At 43.1% G+C, this 22,680-nt stretch overlaps 1 protein-coding gene across 1 annotated transcript; it reads left to right on the top strand.

Moving 5' to 3' along the window:
• Positions 1-6,165: 6,165 nt before the first annotated feature.
• On the top strand, positions 6,166-9,139 carry LOC147711974 (uncharacterized). The gene is made up of 3 exons (XM_086920271.1): positions 6,166-6,603; positions 6,954-7,169; positions 8,855-9,139. The coding sequence occupies exons 1-3, from the start codon at positions 6,166-6,168 to the stop codon at positions 9,137-9,139; spliced, it is 939 nt and encodes a 312-aa protein (XP_086776397.1).
• The last annotated feature ends 13,541 nt before the right edge of the window (positions 9,140-22,680 follow it).

Here is a 22,680-nt window from a genome sequence, read left to right on the forward strand (position 1 = left end):
ATGAATTACTTTCACGGAGACAGTGAGGCCGGGCCTCACAAGAAATGTAAGATATTAATTTACATTTGTTGCTAAGAACATTTTAGTATAACATATAAGATGCAGAGATGCTTGAAAGCAAGTTACCATCAAGGGAATAGCAAATTTAATAGCAAATCACAAGGTAAGCAATGCTTACCAAATAGTGTTTTTGCTGTCTTGCACAATTTATGCAAGCCAGTAACTACTTGGAACTCTAATGATCTGCATTATATAATGGACCATGGGGATGCTTTATATCTACAAATGCATTCTATTAACAAAGAAACACTTATGCATCCAGATGACCTGCCAAGGTATATAGACCACAATCAAGAGATATATTCACTTTTGCTACGGAACGCTTACTACGGTGATGTCCTTAAACGTTTTGATAAAGCCTACCCAGATATTAGCACAGCATTAAATGTTACTCTTAATAAGCACTGTGGTGTTATACTTTGTATGAATGTTTATGTTATAGCTATTTTCAAACATATGCAATCATACTTTGTATTTGATTCACATAGTAGGGACCATGAAGGCATGCCTCATTCAAACGGAACATGTGTTACAATTGCATTTCATTCTTTTGAAGGGCTGATTCAATATGTTGTGAAACTAGCATATAACTTTACACATCAGGCTGAGCAATGTGTCCAATTTGAATTAACACCAATAGATATAAAAGTCATTAAGAGGAAATCATTTACAAAAGCACTTACAGTGCACAAGAAAAATAGTCACCTACCGCAAGAAAGAAAAATTTGGGTACATACTACTGAATGTACTCCTAATCAGACTATAACATCAACAACAATATCTTCAGATGATTTACAGAATCAAAGTAAGGGAGGGAATAGCAATACTAATCATTTAGCACAATTACCAGGGAATAGTAAATCTATACAGGGAACAAATAAACAGTCTCTGAAAAGAAAAAGGGATTCAAGTACATGTCCAACTAAAGTTGTACAAAGAAAAAAAGTTAATGCAGCTGAAGACATTACCAACAGTCAACTAATTGGTATTGATAAAAACAGACCAAGATTAACGCAGGGCCAAAGCCAGAAACGAGGTAAACAAATCCATACAATCATTCGCAAATTCCACCGTGAAATATTGCATGGCCCGGAATACATTTGTACTCTTTGCAATCAATTGTGGCATAAACAAACGGTGAAAAATATACGCAGTGTTAGCCAATCCGAAATTTTCAAAAAGTGTAACATTAGTAACAAGAAAACAAATTTTATTTGTAGGACTTGCTATTATTACATTCGCAAAAATAAAATACCACCATGTTCTATTGTAAATGGCATGGGGTTCCCAAATGTACCAGTTGAATTAGAATTATATGATTTAGAAGAAAGATTAGTTTCACCTAGGATACCATTCTTACAAATTCGGACTCTGCCACGCGGTTTTCAAAAATCATTATCAGGTGCAGTAGTTAATGTACCTGCAGATGTTATGACAACTGTTACTATTTTACCAAGGCAAATTAATGACGCCATGACAATCCCAGTGAAATTAAAAAGGAAATTAGTCTATAAATCATATACACATTATGAGAATATTAGACCAAATACAGTAAAAAAGGCAGCTACATGGCTAGCTAAAAATAGTACAATGTTTAATGAATATGGTGTTACTATTAACCCTGACTGGGAGTATATACCTCCAGAAATAGAATCTCACAATGAGACTTCGGAGACAAACAATTCATCTGATAGTTCAGACAACATAGAAGCTGGGAATTTGGATACTATGTTAACAAATGAAACAATTACTAGTAATTCGGTGAATGTGTTAAGTTTAGCTCCAGCTGAACATAACACGCCAAGAGGTTTATATGAGGATAAAGATTCAGAGTTTTTGGCTTTCCCTACTATTTTTTGTGGTGGACGAAGGCCTAACAATAAGGAAAGACACATACCGGTACATTATAGTACTATTTGCCAAGCTGAGTTAAGGAGTTATGATAGAAGAGTCGCTAAATCTATTACTAATGTGTTTTTTAAACTGAAGAAATTACATATTAAGCAGATCCAGGGTAAAATCAACATTTCCATCAGGAAACATTTTACAGATGGGAATAAAATAACTGCTAAAGACATTAAATATAATATTGGCAATGTTTTACAGTTTAATGAGGGTTACAAAGTATTAAAAACTATACGCAGTTCACCTCCATATTGGGATGGTTGCAAAAAAGATATTTTTGCAAGGATAAGGCAACTTGGCATACCCACTTTCTTTTTGACTTTATCTGCTGCCGAAACAAAATGGCACCATTTAATAAATATACTATTGAGAGTTAGAAACTTAAAGGAATGTACAGAGGAAGAATTCTTAAACATGTCTTGGGAAACTAAAAGTAAATTAATACAAGAAGATCCAATAACATGTGCAAGACAGTTTGACTATCAAGTTAGGAAATTCTTTAATTGTGTTTTGCTGAATGGCACTAATCCAATTGGGGAAATAGTAGACTACTTTTACAGAGTCGAATTCCAACAAAGAGGTTCTCCACATATACATGCATTACTCTGGATAAACAAAGCACCACTGTATGGTGTTTCACCAGTGGAAGAAGTCAATAGCTTCATTGACAAATATATCACTTGTCATAAGTCTGAGAACTCTGTTTTACAACCGTTAATAAATCTACAAAGGCATGGTCACACAAAAAATTGCAGACGTAAACAGCAACGGACATGCAAATATCAATATCCAAAATATCCAATGTCAAGAACGCTCATATTAGAGCCATTAACACTTGAGGAGACAAATAAGCAATGGGAAGATAATATTAAAATAATACATGAAGCTATGAATAATACTACTTTTAATACACTTTCTTTTGAGGAATTTTTAGACTTCATTAAAATGGATGATAAAGAATATATTACTTCAATACAAACTAGCTTACAAAAAACAACAATTTTTTTGAAAAGAACACCAGGCGAATGCTTCATCAATAACTACAATAGTACTCTTTTAGAAGCTTGGCGAGCAAACATAGACTTGCAGTTTATACTGGACCCTTATGCTTGTGCTGTCTACATTATCTCATATATCAGTAAATCGCAAAGAGGAATTAGCAAACTTCTAGCGCAAGCTGCTAAAGAGGTAACAAGCAATAGTAATATCAAAGATCAACTTAAACACATAGGAAACAAATTCCTCAACTGCACAGAAATTAGTGCTCAAGAAGCAGCATATCTAATTCTTCAAATACCATTACGGAAAAGCTCACGATCATTTGTATTTATTAATACTAGCCGTCCAGAGAAAAGAACTTATTTAATGCGTGATATCGAAACGATTAATAACTTGCCAGAAAATTCAACTGACATTCAATGTGAAAATATTATTATTAAGTACTGCAAACGGCCACAATCATTAGAGATGTGCACGTTAGCAGACTATGCTGCTAATTTCAACTATGTGAAGAAAAAAACACATGGAAGAGAAATCAATGATTGCGAAGATTTACTTGCAGAACAAAACTTTTACAGCTCAGATGAGGAAGAATTAGAAATAGAATGTAGTAACGGAAATAAAGAACAACAGAAACAGAATTATGATTATGCTTTAAATAAGCGCAGACAGGGGAAAATAATACGCTTTTGCAGATTTAGCAAAAATAATGAACCAGAAGATTATTATAGAGAAATATTAATGTTGCACTATCCATGGAGGGAAGAACAGAAAATACTAATCAACAAGGAAACTTACTATGATAGGTATCTGGAAGTTAAAACATTTGTTGACACACAACTAAAAATCTATAACAAACAGCATGGTGAAGTTACTAACATTATTCATGAACAGTGTCATGAAAATTTAATTTCACCTCCTCTATCACCAACTGTTAATATACAGACAGAAGACCAAAATCCTGAAAATAATAATAGATATGATTTGGCTCTAGATTTAGGAATTAGAACTACAACCGAAGAACAAAGCTCAACTAACGTTATTTTACCCAATGATAAATACCAACAACTTATGCAAAACTTAACGGAAGAACAACTTAAATTTGTTTACCATCACTTGCATTGGTTTAAAACTACAAGCACTCCATGCTATACTTTTTGCACCGGAGGGGCTGGTGTTGGGAAAAGTTTTGTAATATCTGCACTATATCAAACTTTACTACGGTACTATAACACTAAGGCAGGTGAAAATCCTGATAATGTTTATATCTTACTTACTGCTCCAACAGGAAAGGCTGCCCATAATATTAATGGCAAAACACTGCATAGCACTTTCAAAATACCTGTGTCGCAAAGTTTGACTTATAAACAACTGAGTCATGAACATAGAACTGCTCTACAAATGGAAATGATGCATGTTAGAGCTGTTATTATTGATGAAATTTCAATGGTAGGACACAATATGTTAAATTTTATACATAACAGGCTTCAAGAAATAAAATCATCTAATGAACCATTTGGAGGAATTTCAATTTTAGCCATTGGTGACTTTTACCAATTAAAACCTGTATTTGACAGATACATTTTTCAGGATTCTACACAGTTGTATGGTCCTTTAAGTGCTAACTTATGGAAAGAACATTTTAAAATTTTTGAATTAACAAAAATTATGCGCCAAAAAGAAGATCTTCAATTTGCTCAATTACTTAACCGGTTGAGAGAAGGCAAGCATACTGAAGAAGATATTTCACAAATTAAGCAAAGGGAAATACAACCTGATGAGAGTTTATTAGAAACAATTCCATATATCATGTCAACTAATATAGAAGTTAATGAAATTAACAAAAAGGTTTTGGAAAAACATTGCAAAGATTATCCAGTCTACATAACAGTAGCAAGCGATACCGTCAGTTCTGATTTGTCTGAAAATGTGAAAAAAACTATTCTTAAGCAACTGCCCAAAGATCCACAGAACACAATGGGCCTTTCACATACATTACACATTGCCTTACAACTTCGTTATGATTTAAGTTGCAATGTGGATTTCAATGATGGTTTAACAAATGGCGCAACTGGTGTGGCACAATTAGTTGAATTGATTAACAATACACCTATTATTGTTTGGTTGTTATTTGACAATCAGAGTATAGGACAAACAACCAGACAACAATATAAACACTTCTATCATTCACAAATACAAAATACATGGACACCAATACATGCTATAGCTAGACATTTTCAATACACTAAGAAATTTATTACCATTATACGGAAGCAATTTCCTTTACGCCAAGCATCAGCACGCACTATACATCGCACACAAGGTGCAACTCTCGAACCACTTTATATACACTTTAATAACAGCAAGATTCATCATTTGCATTATGTTGCTATTAGCAGGGCAAAATCAATACAAAATGTATATGTACACAATTTTGATGAAGGTAAAATTTTAGTACATCCACAAGTTAATGAGGAAATGCACAGATTAAGGACAGAAATGCCACTTGAAATACATATCCCATGGTTACATACATACAGTGCACATTTCAATATCATTGCACACAATATAAGATCACTACAGAACAATTTTACATCTATGATAGCGGATAGGAATATATTAGAAGCAGACATTATTTGCTTAACTGAGATCAACACTACAAGAAAGGCTACAGCTACTGATTTTACGATAGAACAATACCATCACATTATATTTGATAAATTTCATACATACAACACAAACCATGGAATGATTATGTACTACAAAAAAGATTTATTTATATTGCCTATTTATGAGACACATGAAGGGATAGACATTTTACATTTTACTCTACATATTTATAACACGGATTACCTTATTATTATTTTATACAAACCACCCCAAAAAAGTATAACTTCTCTTTTGGATTTTATCACAAATATTACGGATTTTTACCCCACACACAAATTGATCATTACAGGGGATTTCAATGTGGATGTATCTCAACAAAATGCAAACACCAAGCAATTACTTGGATTCTTTGAAGCAAAATTACAATGTCAACAACTCATTAACAGTTACACAACTAACTACCAATCCATTTTAGATCATATATATACAAATGAACAACGACACAACTATGGTACTTTAGAATGCTATTACAGTGATCATAAAGCAATATGGGTTTGTATTTAACATGTTATAACACATTTTCTATTTCAGATGATGTCTATTGAAGAAATCATGAACATTAATACCGATGACAACAAACCATATCAGAAACCCATACGAGTTAATGTCATCAACTGCTCTGGAAAAACTACTTACAAAAATGCAAAACAAGAACAGAAAATTCTATTTCATTTGGCTCTAGCAGATAAAACTGGAACAATGAAATGTACTTGTTATCAAGAAAATTTATATGAGCAAACTAAAAGTAACTGTGGACTACTAATACGCAACTTTATCATCAAAAACAAAACAATTTTAATTACTAAGCAAACTAAAGTAACAAAATTTCCCGCTATGAAAATTGAGGAGGGCCTGATCCAACAAGCAAAGAACATTTTGCATCCGCCTGCACCATCGGCTTCTCCCATTAAGGAAATAAAACGTGCAAGTCTAAAAAGTCTTATGACCGTTTCAGGGACAATAATTGCCGTAAGTATGAACGCAAACATGTCATCATGTCAACTACAAAAAAACATTAGCAATGCAATAGGTCTCGCATTAGAAAAGTTGGACTTATTGGTATTGTAAATGACATATCTTTTTTATTTGTTTGTTTTTAAAATTGCAAGTCTAAAAAGTCTTATGACTGTTTCAGGGACAATATGTGCCGGAAGTATGTACAAGTACAAAGCCATTTTTAGAAATAAATAATGCAATCTTTTAGAAAGGATGTTCATTTGGGTCCTTAAATATGATAGATTATATTGCCATTCATACAACGCACTAGTACTATGTGTTTTTACAGTCACTATTTAATACAATGCTTACTTTTTGTGTAGGAAGAGGACGCAAAGACTGTCTTTATCAATGGGCAAGATACCCCACTGAAATCGATTACTTTAAAAGATGCAACAGATGACATAAAAGTGACACTGTGGAGAGAAGCATCACTATTTAAAATACATCTTGGAGAATATGTTACCCTCACTCACGTAACTGTCCATGAATTCAATGCACAGAAAATATTGAATACAACGCGCCATAGCAAAATGGAGGTAAGCACAACAAACCAAACATTTTGGGAATATCTCTTTCAGCCACTCTGGGCCTTTCACCCACTCTGGGCCTTGCACCCACTCTGGGCCTTGCACCCACTCTGGGCCTTGCACCCACTCTGGGCCTTGCACCCACTCTGGCCCTTTCACCCACTCTGGCCCTTTCACCCACTCTGGCCCTTTCACCCACTCTGGCCCTTTCACCCACTCTGGCCCTTTCACCCACTCTGTCCCTTTCACCCACTCTGGCCCTTTCACCCACTCTGGCCCTTTCACCCACTCTGGCCCTTTCACCCACTCTGGCCCTTTCACCCACTCTGGCCCTTTTACCAACTCTGGCCCTTTCAACAACTCTGGCCCTATCACCCACTCTGGCCCTATCACCCACTCTGGCCCTATCACCCACTCTGGCCCTTTCACCCACTCTGGCCCTTTCACCCACTCAGGCCCTTTCACCCACTCTGGGCTTTTCACCCACTCTGGCCCTTTCACCCACTCTGGCCCTTTCACCCACTCTGGCCCTTTCACCCACTCTGGCCCTTTCACCCACTCTGGCCCTTTCACCCACTCTGGGCCTTTCACCCACTCTGGGCCTTGCACCCACTCTGGGCCTTTCACTCTGGACCTTTCACCCACTCTGGCCCTTTCACCCACTCTGAGCCTTTCACTCTGGACCTTTCACCCACTCTGGCCTTTTCACCCACTCTGGCCCTTTCACCCACTCTGGCCCTTTCACCTACTCTGGCCCTTTCACCCACTCTGGCCCTTTCACCCACTCTAGCCCTATCACCCACTCTGGCCCTATCACCCACTCTGGCCCTATCACCCACTCTGGCCCTATCACCCACTCTGAGCCTTTCACCCACTCTGGCCCTTTCACCCACTCTGTCTCTTTCACCCACTCTGGCCCTTTCACCCACTCTGGCCCTTTCACCCACTCTGGCCCTTTCACCCACTCTGGCCCTTTTACCAACTCTGGCCCTTTCAACAACTCTGGCCCTATCACCCACTCTGGCCCTATCACCCACTCTGGCCCTATCACCCACTCTGGCCCTTTCACCCACTCTGGCCCTTTCACCCACTCTGGCCCTTTCACCCACTCTGGGCCTTTCACCCACTCTGGGCCTTTCACCCACTCTGGCCCTTTCACCCACTCTGGCCCTATCACCCACTCTGGCCCTTTCACCCACTCTGGCCCTTTCACCCACTCTGGCCCTTTCACCCACTCTGGCCCTTTCACCCACTCTGGCCCTTTCACCCACTCTGGCCCTTTCACCCACTCTGGGCCTTGCACCCACTCTGGGCCTTGCACCCACTCTGGGCCTTTCACTCTGGACCTTTCACCCACTCTGGCCCTTTCACCCACTCTGAGCCTTTCACTCTGGACCTTTCACCCACTCTGGCCCTTTCACCCACTCTGGCCCTTTCACCCACTCTGGCCCTTTCACCTACTCTGGCCCTTTCACCCACTCTGGCCATATCACCCACTCTGGCCCTATCACCCACTCTGGCCCTATCACCCACTCTGGCCCTATCACCCACTCTGAGCCTTTCACTCACTCTGTCCCTTTCACCCACTCTGTCCCTTTCACCCACTCTGTCCCTTTCACCCACTCTGGGCCTTACACAAAACATAAAGTATAAAAATGTACTAACTAATTGTTGCATTTGTTTTCTCTCAACAGGTAACAGACCCACCACAGGAAAAGATGGACATTCAAATTTATGGCGTCGAAAGCACCGAAGATGAAACTAGTATTATCACAATTAGGGTGACAAACACAGACGAATATCAATCAATGCCCATAGACAATGAGATACTAATTAAATGGTTTATGTTAGATGATGAAGTTGACAACATCGGAGATGCCCTAGTACATTTTTTGCCGCAAACTTTTGAGGTGCTCTTTTGTAATGGAAAAATCATAAATATTCTTAAAGAAAAAGACGATGACATATGTTCAGACTAAAATTCGCATGTTGGCAGGCTATCATATTTTTGTACAAAGTTAAAAAATAAATATTTGTGTGTTTTACAAAAATAAAAAGGTGTGGAATACAAATTATAAACCTCTATGGTAATTTTTTCACTACAGAAGGGAAATTATAACTACTAATACACTCAATTCATACAACATAGTCACACCCACATACAACATTCAGCCAATCCATCTCACATAAAGAAAAAAATACAAAATACACACACTCTGTAGCTTGCACGCACTGCAGTAGTATGTATGAATGAGACTGTTGGTGTGATAAATACGCCTGTGCTGGTGCAGAGTGATGCTGTGTTGTTGCTCAATGTTACTGTGGGGGTGCTGAATGATAAGGTGGTATTGCTGCGTGTTGCATTGGTGGACATCAGTGATGACGTTGTTGGGAGAAGTGCAACTGTTGTGGTCCTGAGTTATGCTGTGGTGGTAATCATTGAACAGCAACACAGCACCACTCATCATCAGCACAGAACAACACATTGCAACAACAGCATTACTAAGCACCACACTAACATCACTCAGCAACACACCAACATCACTCTACACCACCACAACAGCATCATTCAACAACAACAACATACAAAAACACAAACACACATTACATTACAATAAACATTAACACATGCAAAACACTCACATATGCCAATCACACCCTCACTCACCCTCACTCACCCTCAACCCCTCACCCTCACTCACCCTCAATCACACTCACTCACCCTCAACCCCTCACCCTCACTCTCCCTCAACCCCTCACCCTCACTCACCCTCAACACCTCACCCTCAAGCCCTCACTCACCCTCACGCTCACCCACCCTCACTCACCCTCAACACCTCACCCTCAACACCTCACCCTCACTCACCCTCAACCCCTCACCCTCAACCCCTCACTCACCCTCACTCTCACTCATCCTCAAACACCCTCAACCCCTCACCCTCACTCACCCTCAACGCCTCACCCTCACTCACCCTTAACCCCTCACTCACCCTCAGCCCCTCACCCTCACCCTCACTCACCCTCAACCCCTCACCCTCACTCACCCTCACTCACCCTCAACCCCTCACCCTCACTCATCCTCACTCACCCTCAACACCTCACCCTCACTCACCCTCAACACCTCACCCTCACCCTCACTCACCCTCAACACACTGTCACACTACAACAACACACAAACACTTACCACCACAGCACCACTCATCACCACTACAGCATTACTCAGCAGACAAAGGTCATACAATAAAAACATGAACGCTTTTAACAGGCACACACACCAACAGCTATCAATGGACGCTTTCACCAGGCATACACACACAACAGTCATCAGTACTGCAGTTGTATGTATGAATGACACTGTTGGTGTGCGAAATACAGATGTGGGGGTGCAGAGTGATGCTGTGTTGTTGCTTAATGGTACTGTGTGGGTGCAGAATGATAAAGTGGTATTGCTGCGTGTTGCATTGGTGGACATCAGTGATGACGTTGTTGGGAAAAGTGCAACTGTAGTGGTGCTGAGTTATGCTGTGGTGGTAATCATTGAACACCAACACAGCACCACTCATCACCAGCACAGAACAACACATCACAACAACAGCATTACTAAGCACCACACTAACATCACTCAGCAACACACCAACATCACTCTACAACACCACAACAGCATCATTCAACAACAACAACATACAAAAACACAAACACACATTACTTTAAAATAAACATTAACACATGCAAAACACTCACATATGCCAATCACACCCTCACTCACCCTCACTCACCCTTACTCACCCTCTACCCCTCACACTGACTCACCCTTACTCACCCTCTACCCCTCACCCTGACTCACCCTCACTCACACTCACTACCTCACCCTCACTCACCCTCAATGCCTCACCCTCAACCCCTCACTCACCCTCAACACCTCACCCTCACTCACCCTCAACACCTCAGCCTCACTCACCTCAACTCCTCACCCTCAACACCTCACCCTCAACACCTCACTCACCCTCACTCTCACTCATCCTCACTCACCCTCAACTCCTCACCCTCACTCACCCTCAACCCCTCACCCTCACTCACCCTCAATGCCTCACTCACCCTCAGCCCCTCACCCTCAACACCTCACCCTCACTCACCCTCAACCTCACTCACCCTCAACACCTCACCCTCACTCACCCTCACTCACCCTCAACACCTCACCCTCACCCTCACTCACCCTCACTCACCCTCAACCCCTCACCCTCACTCACCCTCACTCACCATCAACACACTATCACACTACAACCACACACAAACACTTACCACCACAGCACCACTCATCACCACTACAGCATTACTCAGCAGACAAAGGTCATACAATCAAAACATGTACGCTTTTAACAGGCACACACACCAACAGCTATCAATGGACGCTTTCACCAGGCGTACATACACAACAGTCATCAGTACTGCAGTAGTATGTATGAATAAGACTGTTGGTGTGCAAAATACGGCTGTGGTGGTGCAGAGTGATGCTGTGTTGTTGCTCAATGGTACTGTGGGGGTGCAGAATGATAAAGTGGTATTGCTGCGTGTTGCATTCATGGACATCAGTGATGCCGTTGTTGGGAGAAGTGCAACTGTTGTGGTGCTGAGTTATGCTGTGGTGGTAATTATTGAACACCAACACAGCACCACTCATCACTAGCACAGAACAACACATTACAACAACAGCATTACTAAGCACCACACTAACATCACTCAGCAACACACCAACATCACTCTGCACCACCACAACAGCATCATTCAACAACAACACACTATCACACTACAACTACACACAAACACTTACCACAACAGCACCACTCATCACCACTACAGCATTACTCAGCAGACAAACGTCATACAATCAAAACATGTACGCTTTTAACAGGCACACACACCCACAGCTATCAATGGACGCTTTCACCAGGCGTACATACACAACAGTCATCAGTACTGCAGTAGTATGTATGAATGAGACTGTTGGTGTGCTAAATACGGCTGTGGTGGTGCAGAGTGATGCTGTGTTGTTGCTCAATGGTACTGTGGGGGTGCAGAATGATAAAGTGGTATTGCTGCGTGTTGCATTCGTGGACATCAGTGATGCCGTTGTTGGGAGAAGTGCAACTGTTGTGGTGCTGAGTTATGCTATGGTGGTAATTATTGAACACCAACACAGCACCACTCATCACTACCACAGAACAACACATCACAACAACAGCATTACTAAGCACCACACTAACATCACTCAGCAACACACCAACATCACTCTGCACCACCACAACAGCATCATTCAACAACAACACACTATCACACTACAACCACACACAAACACTTACCACCACAGCACCACTCATCACCACTACAGCATTACTCAGCAGACAAACGTCATACAATCCAAACATGTACGCTTTTAACAGGCACACACACCAACATCTAGCAATGGACGCTTTCACCAGGCGTACACACACAACAGTCATCAGTGCATCCTTTCACCATGCATACACCCACACAAACAGGCATCAGTCCACGCTTTCAACAGTCACACACACCACCGGCTGTAAGTGCACGCTTTCTAACCACTTTTTTTACGTAGCACACACAATTACAGCTATACAAGCATGCTTTAGTGCTGTACAGTACTGCAGTATTATGTATAAATGAGACTGTGGGTGTGCTAAATACGGCTCTAGTGGGACAGAGTGATGATCTGATGTTGCTCAATGGTACAGTGGGGGTGCAGAATGATAATGTGCTATTGCTGCATGCTGCATAAATGGACATCAGTGATGCCGTTGTTAGGATCAGTGCTACTGTTGTGGTGCAGAGTTATACTGTGGTGGTAATCATTGGACAACACTCTACAACGACACTGCAACACTCATCCCCAACACTCATCAGCACTACAACATTACTCACCAGACAAACGTCACAAAAAAATAACTTAAACAGTGCATACATACTACCAATAAAAATACTTCAATGTGAACAACAAAAGGACAATGCAAAGCTGCGAAACAAAACACGTACGGCGAAACGCAAAACAAAAATAGCTAACAGCAATCTAAAACTTTTTTGGGTACAGGAGGCGAGTTCAGACGGAAGTACACTACAGGAACCGCATACCAAAACGACACGCGCAAACATAACTCAATGAATGGCAAAAAAACAAACTAAATAGCAGCCATTGGTAACATCAAAAAACAAACTCTAAAGAAAGGAGCCGGACAGAACCAAAGTGCGAGCAAAGCAAGACCCCAAACAATAATTAGATTCATATCACAAAAAGCAAATTCATAAACAAAAGTGTAACAACTCACAAAGGCACTCTTTAATAATATAAAAATAAAATAGTAATTACCTGTCGATCGTAGCAGCTCATTCACTGAAATGTAAAGAACAAAAAAAAACACACAAAGAGAACATAAAAAGTGCATACATCATACCTTTAACTAAAACTATAGAAAAAAAAAAGGCCATAGCATAGCAGCGAAACAAGTCACATACGGGTCAAAACCACACAAAAAAAGCCAAGTCAGAGAAAAAATAAACATCAGAGTGCGAGCTCAGGCGAAACGAAACTACAGGAACTGCATACCAGGAAGACACTAGCAAACATTAGTCAATGCATGGCGAACAATCAACTTAAAGACGAGCCACTAATAGCATAAATAACAAGAAAAATACCAGACACAAGGCAAGTGCGACCGAAAAACACGTACGGCAAAACAGAACTCAATCCATGGCAAAAAATAAAACTAAATAGCAGCCATTGATAACATACAAAACACACTCTAAAGAAAGGAGCCGGACAGAAACTAAGTGCGAGCAAAGCAAGACCGAAAACAATAATTAGATTAACATCACAAAAAGGAAATGCATAAACAAAAGTGTAACAACTCACAAAGGCACTCTTTAATAATATGAAAATAAAATAGTAATTACCTGTCGATCGTAGCAGCTCATTCACTGAAATATAGAAAATAAAAAAAAAACACACACACAAAGAGAACATAAACAGTGCATACATAATACTTTTAACTACAACAATCAACAAAGAAAATAAACAAAGCATAGCGGCGAAACAAGTCACATACGGGTCCAAACCACACAAAAAAAAGCCACGTCGGAGAAAAAATAAACATCAGAGTGCGACCTCAGGCGAAACGAAACTACAGGAACTACATACCAGGAAGACACTAGCAAAGATTAGTCAATGCATGGCGAACAATAAACTTAAAGACGAGCCAGCATTCGCATAAACAACAAGAAAAATGCCAAACACAAGGCAAGTGCGAGCGAAATAATTTGAAAATCCAAAAACACATTACATTCACAGAAATAAAACCTTACACAATTTTGAGGACCAAATTACAAAGTCACTCTTTATATATATTTTTACTAAAAAGGGAATTAGCTGGCGCGCGTACCACATCAGTGACTAAAGTATAGAAATCCGACAAACTACACACAAACCGCCACAGTGCATACAGAATACGTTGAAAACAAAACGTAGCACTGAAATTTGGCTACATAGTAAAAGCGAGACAACATTTTCAGCAAAAAAAATTTAAAAAATATATATATATAAGAAATAAAATTCGCAAATAAAACAGTACATAAACAAACAATATTTTGTCTTACCTGCAAATACACACGGAAGATATACGTAACTGACTTTAGCGTCAAAAACGTGCCACAAGAATGACGTATTACATTAAAATATTCGACGATAACAATTTGTGTTTAAGCACTTTCGACAAATAATATATTTAATAAATTCATTTCAAATGGATATTAATAAAAAAACATAAAGGAAAATAACAATTAAAATATACAATACACTCAAAAGCTATACAATAATGCATTTTAGCCAATAAATACAGTATGTTGCACCAACTCGCACATATGCAAAACATAAAAAAGCAATACATACAAAAAATACTTAATAAAAGGAATAATCATACAAATAGACTACTTATATACATTATAAAAACTTTCCCAAACAAAACATTATATGATTGCCAAATATAATAAACAAGTACATACCAAAAATCTTACAACGTTCGCAATTTAAAACACATAACACATACAAAAATATACATTGCTTTATGTAACATTTATAAACATTCCCATTATTACAGCATCGATCTTTTACAACAGTACAAAAGTATATTCTAAGTCAACGGTCGAAAATACACAAGTCGCAATACAAATAAAACACTCATACATCCTAATAAAACATTACTACTAATAATTAGATACACACAAGTAATAATACATTCAAATTCATGTACTCAATGTTAAAAAATTTACATCTTACCTGTCAAACGACGCAGCAACAACCACGGAGGAATAACACACCTTTACCGCACGAACATTCACACCAATCTAGAAAACGCCCCGTTGACGCACGTCAAACGCAAAGCTACGTCACACAACGTAGCGCTGCGATTGGCTAAAAATTACGTCACGCTAAACATTACATCACCATCACAAAAAAAACTAGAACGCTAACATCCCTTACATAACAAACGTAAAGGGAATACATAGCGTACTACACTTTAACAGAACACAAATAAAAACACAGTTTAATAAAATGCACTAAACACTTATAAAACCAATACACATACAAAAACACAAAGACACATTACATTACAATAAACATTAACACATGCTAAAGACTCACATATGCCAATCACACCCTCACTCACCCTCACTCACCTTCACTCATCCTCACTCACCCTCAACACCTCACCCTCACTCACCCTCAACCCCTCACCCTCACTCACCCTCAACCCCTCACCCTCACTCACCCTCAATACCTCACCCACCCTCAACACCTCACTCACCCTCAGCCCCTCACCCTCAACACCTCACCCTCAACACCTCAGCCTCACTCACCCTCACTCACCCTCAACAACTCACCCTCAATAACCCTCACCCTCACTCACACTCAACTCCTCACCCTCAATCACCCGCAACACCTCACCCTCACTCACCGCTTCACCCTCAATCACACTCACGCACCCTCACCCACCCCCACCCACACACACCTTCACACCCTCAAACTCACACATCCTCACTCACCCTCACACCCTCACACACCCTCACTCACCCTCATGACCTCAACCACACCCTCACATGCCCCCACCCTCACACACCCCCACCCTCACACACACCCGCCCTCACACACTCACACACATCCTCACACACCCACACACATTCTCAATAAGCCTCACACCCTCACCCTCGCTCACCCTCGCTCACCCTCACCCTCACACCGTCACCCTCACACCATCATCCCCTCACCCTCAATCACCCTCAACCTCACTCACCATCAACACCTCACCCTCAATAACTCTCCCTCACTCACCCTCACCATCACTCACCCTCATTCACCCTCAACACCTCACCCTCACCCTCACTCACCCTCAACACCTCACCCTCACCTTGACTCAATCTCACCCTCACTCACCCTCAACCCCTCACCCTCACTCACCCTCACCCTCACTCACCTACACTCACCCACACTCACCCACACTCACCCTCACTCACCCACACTCACCCTCAACCCCTCACCCTCACCCTCACTCACCCACAATCACCCTCAAACACTCACCCTCACTCACCCTCACTCACCCTCAACACCTCACCCTCACTCACCCTCACTCACCCACAACACCTTACCCTCACTCACCCACAACACCTTACCCTCACACTCACTCACCCTCACTCACCCGCACTCACCCTCAACACCTCACCCTCACCTTCACTCACCCTCACTCACCCTCAACATCTCACCCTCAACCCCTCACTCACACTCACTCTCACTCATCCTCACTCACCCTCAACACCTCACCCTCACTCACCCTCAACACCTCACCCTCACTCACCCTCAACACCTCACCCTCATTCACCCTCAGCCCCTCACCCTCAACACCTCACCCTCACTCACCCTCACCCTCAACACCTCACCCACAATCACCTTCCCTCACTCACCCTCACCATCACTCACCCTCACTCACCCTCAACACCTCACCCTCACTCACCCTCACTCACCCTCAACACCTCACTCTCACCTTCACTCAACCTCACCCTCACTCACCCTCAACCCCTCACCCTCAGTCAGCCACACTCACCCTCAAACTCTCACCCGCACTCACCCTCACCCTCACTCACCCTCACCCTCACTCACCCGCAACACCTCACCCTCACTCACCCTCAACCCCTCACCCTCACTCACCCACAACACCTTACCCTCACCCTCACTCACCCTCACTCACCCTCAACACCTCACCCTCACCTTCACTCACCCTCACCCTCACTCACCCTCACTCACCCTCAACACCTCACCCTCATTCACCCTCACCCACACTCACCCACACTCACCTTCATGACCTCAGCAACACACCCTCACATGCCCCCACACTCACACACCCCCACCCTCACACACACACGCCCTCACAAACTCTCACATATCCTCACACACCCACACACATTCTCAATAAGCCTCACACCCTCACCCTCGCCCACCCTCACTCACCCTCACCCTCACACCGTCACCCTCACACCATCATCCCCTCACCCTCACTCACCCTCAACCTCACTCACCCTCAACAACTCACTCACCCTCACCCACTAACGCTCACCCACCCTCACCTTCACTCACCCTCAACACCTCACCCTCAACCCTTCACCCTCACTCACCCTCAACACCTCACCCTCAACCCCTCACTCACTCTCACTCTCACTCATCCTCACTCACCCTCAACACCTAACCCACACTCACCTTCAACACCTCACCCTCACCACCTCACCCTCACTCACCCTCAGCCACTCACCCCCAACACCTCACCCACACTCACCCTCACTCACCCTCAACACCTCACCCTCAATCACCCTCCCTCACTCACCCTCACCATCACTCACCCTCACTCACCCTCAACACCTCACCCTCACCCTCACTCACCCTCAACACCTCACCCTCATCTTAACTCAACCTCACCCTCACTCACCCTCACTCACCCTCAACCCCAAACGCTCACCCTCACTCACCCTCACTCACCCACACTCACCCTCACTCACCCTCAGTCACCCTCAACCCCTCTCCCTCACTCACCCTCACTCACCCTCACTCACCCACAATCACCTACAATCACCCTCAAACACTCACCCTCACCTTCACTCACCCTCACTCACCCTCAACACCTCACCCTCACTCACCCTCAACACCTTACCCTCAGTCACCCACAACACCATACCCTCACCCTCACTTACCCTCAATCACCCTCAACACCTCACCCTCACCTTCACTCACCCTCACCCTCACTCACCCTCAACACCTCATCCTCAACCCCTCACTCACCCTCACTCTCACTCATCCTCACTCACCCTCAACACCTCACCCTCACTCACCCTCAACACCTCACCCTCACTCACCCTCAACACCTCACCCTCACCCCCTCACCCTCAACACCTTACCCTCACTCACCCTCACCCTCAACACCTCACCCTCAATCAACCTCCCTCACTCACCCTCACCATCACTCACCCTCAACACCTCACCCTCACCCTCACTCACCCTCAACACCTCACCCTCACCTTCACCTTCACTCAACCTCACCCTCACTCACCCTCACTCACCCTCAACGCCTCACCCTCAGTCACCCACACTCACCCTCAAAACATCACCCGCACTCACCCTCATCCTCACTCACCCTCACCCTCAGTCACCCTCAACACCTCACCCTCACTCACCCTCAACCCCTCACCCTTACCCTCACTCACCCTCACCCTCAACACCTCACCCTCAACCCCTCCCCCTCAACGCCTCACCCTCACTCAGCCTCACTCACACTCACTCACCCTCAACACCTCACCCTCACTCACCCTCAACACATCACCCTCACTCACCCGCAACACCTCACCCTCACTCACCCTCAACCCCTCACCCTCACTCACCCACAACACCTTACCCTCACCCTCACTCACTCTCACTCACCCTCAACACCTCACCCTCACCTTCACTCACCCTCACCCTCCTTCACCCTCACTCACCCTCAACACCTCACCCTCATTCACCCTCACCCACACTCACCCACACTCACCTTCATGACCTCAGCAACACACCCTCACATGCCCCCACACTCACACACCCCCACCCTCACACACACACGCCCTCACAAACTCTCACACATCCTCACACACCCACATACATTCTCAATAAGCCTCACACCCTCACCCTCGCCCACCCTCACTCACCCTCACCCTCACACTGTCACCCTCACACCATCATCCCCTCACCCTCACTCACCCTCAACCTCACTCACCCTCAACACCTCACCCTCAACAACTCACTCACCCTCACTCACTAACGCTCACCCACCCTCACCTTCACTCACCCTCAACACCTCACCCTCAACCCTTCACCCTCACTCACCCTCAACACCTCACCCTCAACCCCTCACTCACTCTCACTCTCACTCATCCTCACTCACCCTCAACACCTAACCCACACTCACCTTCAACACCTCACCCTCACTCACCCTCAACACCTCACCCTCACTCACCCTCAGCCACTCACCCCCAACACCTCACCCACACTCACCCTCACTCACCCTCAACACCTCACCCTCAATCACCCTCCCTCACTCACCCTCACCATCACTCACCCTCACTCACCCTCAACACCTCACCCTCACCCTCACTCACCCTCAACACCTCACCCTCATCTTAACTCAACCTCACCCTCACTCAACCTCACTCACCCTCAACCCCAAACGCTCACCCTCACTCACCCTCACGCTCACTCACCCACACTCACCCTCACTCACCCTCAGTCACCCTCAACCCCTCACCCTCACTCACCCTCACTCACCCACAATCACCCACAATCACCCTCAAACACTCACCCTCACTCACCCTCACCCTCACTCACCCTCAACACCTCACCCTCACTTACCCTCAACACCTTACCCTCACTCACCCACAACACCATACCCTCACCCTCACTTACCCTCACTCACCCTCAACACCTCACCCTCACCTTCACTCACCCTCACCCTCACTCACCCTCAACACCTCATCCTCAACCCCTCACTCACCCTCACTCTCACTCATCCTCACTCACCCTCAACACCTCACCCTCACTCACCCTCAACACCTCACCCTCACTCACCCTCAACACCTCACCCTCACCCCCTCACCCTCAACACCTCACCCTCACTCACCCTCAACACCTCGCCCTCAATCAGCCTCCCTCACTCACCCTCACCATCACTCACCCTCACTCACCCTCAACACCTCACCCTCACCCTCACTCACCCTCAACACCTCACCCTCACCTTCACTCAACCTCACCCTCACTCACCCTCACTCACCCTCAACGCCTCACCCTCAGTCACCCACACTTACCCTCAAAACATCACCCGCACTCACCCTCATCCTCACTCACCCTCACCCTCAGTCACCCTCAACACCTCACCCTCACTCACCCTCAACCCCTCACCCTTACCCTCACTCACCCTCACCCTCAACACCTCACCCTCCACCCCTCCCCCTCAACGCCTCACCCTCACTCAGCCTCACTCACACTCACTCACCCTCAACACCTCACCCTCACTCACCCTCAACACATCACCCTCACTCACCCTCAACAACTCACCCTCAACCCCTCACCCTCCCCCTCACTCACCCTCACAACACATATTATGTTACAATTGGTGTCACATTAGCAAAAGAAAAAACTATTGCCATTGTAAATAACAAACATATTAATTCGCTATTTTCAAAACAAGCACATAAATAAAAAAGCTGTCCTTTACAATACCAATAGCTCAAACTTTCCTAATGCAAGACCTATTGCAACACACATCCACAAGCGGCAGTCACCCACTCTGCTTCATTCACCCACTCTGCTTCAATCACCCACTCTGCTTCAGTCACCCACTCTGCTTCAGTCACCCACTCTCCATCATTCACCCACTCTGCATCATTCACCCACTATGTATCATTCACCCACTCTGCAAATTGATGAATGTTATGCCATTTTCATACACAAAAACAACTTTTAGGACAGAAAAAAAAGGGAGTCTACGGAGTAGTGCATCAGATACGTTATACACAAAATATACTTCCCAAAAGTGAGCTACAGCATGCAAGGATGTTGATCAGGCTTCGGGCCAAAAAGCAAAAAACATTCGTACAATATTACACCAATATTACACCAACAAAACAAATAGAAATATGTGGCAGGAAGCGAGGACGAGGATGTACAAAGACACAAGTGAAACAGCCAACTTTTTATTGGGGCAATAAACAACCACTATTCATCCGGAGAATGGGACGGATTAAATACAATGGTCAAGAGTTACACAAAAGGCCGTACGCATAGAACAATAGCAGTTATTCACACGGAATTACATCTAATATAAGAAACATATTACGAAAATAAAACTATTCTTTCACAAAACGCCAAAAAAAAAAACATTACATCACTAGACATTCTCTTAATACATTGCTAGGGATAATAAAGTCAGCAAATACACAAAGTTTCCTTTCATACATCAAGTACGTCAATAAAATATAATCCGGCTACTTCAGCATCACAAGAAAAAAAAATGCAAACACAACTTACATCAATATATTAAAAAATAAACAGCACTTCAAAGTTCGAATAACAGCTCTTGTACGTCAAATAACACAAAACAGCAAAAAATACATTACATTACAGTTTAAGAAAACATATGCATTACATATCAACAATTAAAAACAAAACTTTAATTTACATTACATAACAAACATTTACAAATATTACGATCGAAAAAAATACATTTCTCAAGTCTTTAACTTAAACATAGTATATATACTACATTACATTACATTAAAAAAAAATTTGGAATACATTCTTACCTGTCAAACGACGCAGCAACAGCACAGGAACAAGAACATGCCTTCCGCGCACCAACATTCTCGATCTATGGGGAATTCCACCGTCGACGTAAGCAAATCGGAACGCAACGTCAAAAACGTCGCGCTCCGATTGGCTAGAAATAAACGTCAAAAAACGTAAACACTCACAACACAAAAAAACTAGACCGCTAAACGTAGCCTACGTCAAGGTGACGCATTGCGTCGGCCATTTTTAAAAAATACAAAAATAATACGGGAAAACACAAACACGTTAAACACATAACACCACACAGTTAGTACAAAACAGAAAAAGTTACATTACATACAAATATACACATAACACAGGAGAAATACAAAGGGGACATCTAACACATTTTTTAAACACAACACAGATTACATAATTAATATTAACATACCCACACTCATAACATCACCCTCACACACCAAAACTATCACACTCCTTCACACACCCTCAATAACCCTAACACAACATCTCCCTCATACACCATCACACACCTTCAGCCTCACACCCACTTACTCACACTCACACTCACACTCACACACACTCACACCCCCTCACACTCACACA

Source organism: Lissotriton vulgaris, chromosome 5 (genome assembly GCF_964263255.1).
Source record: "Lissotriton vulgaris chromosome 5, aLisVul1.2, whole genome shotgun sequence".
NCBI lineage: Eukaryota > Metazoa > Chordata > Amphibia > Caudata > Salamandridae > Lissotriton > Lissotriton vulgaris.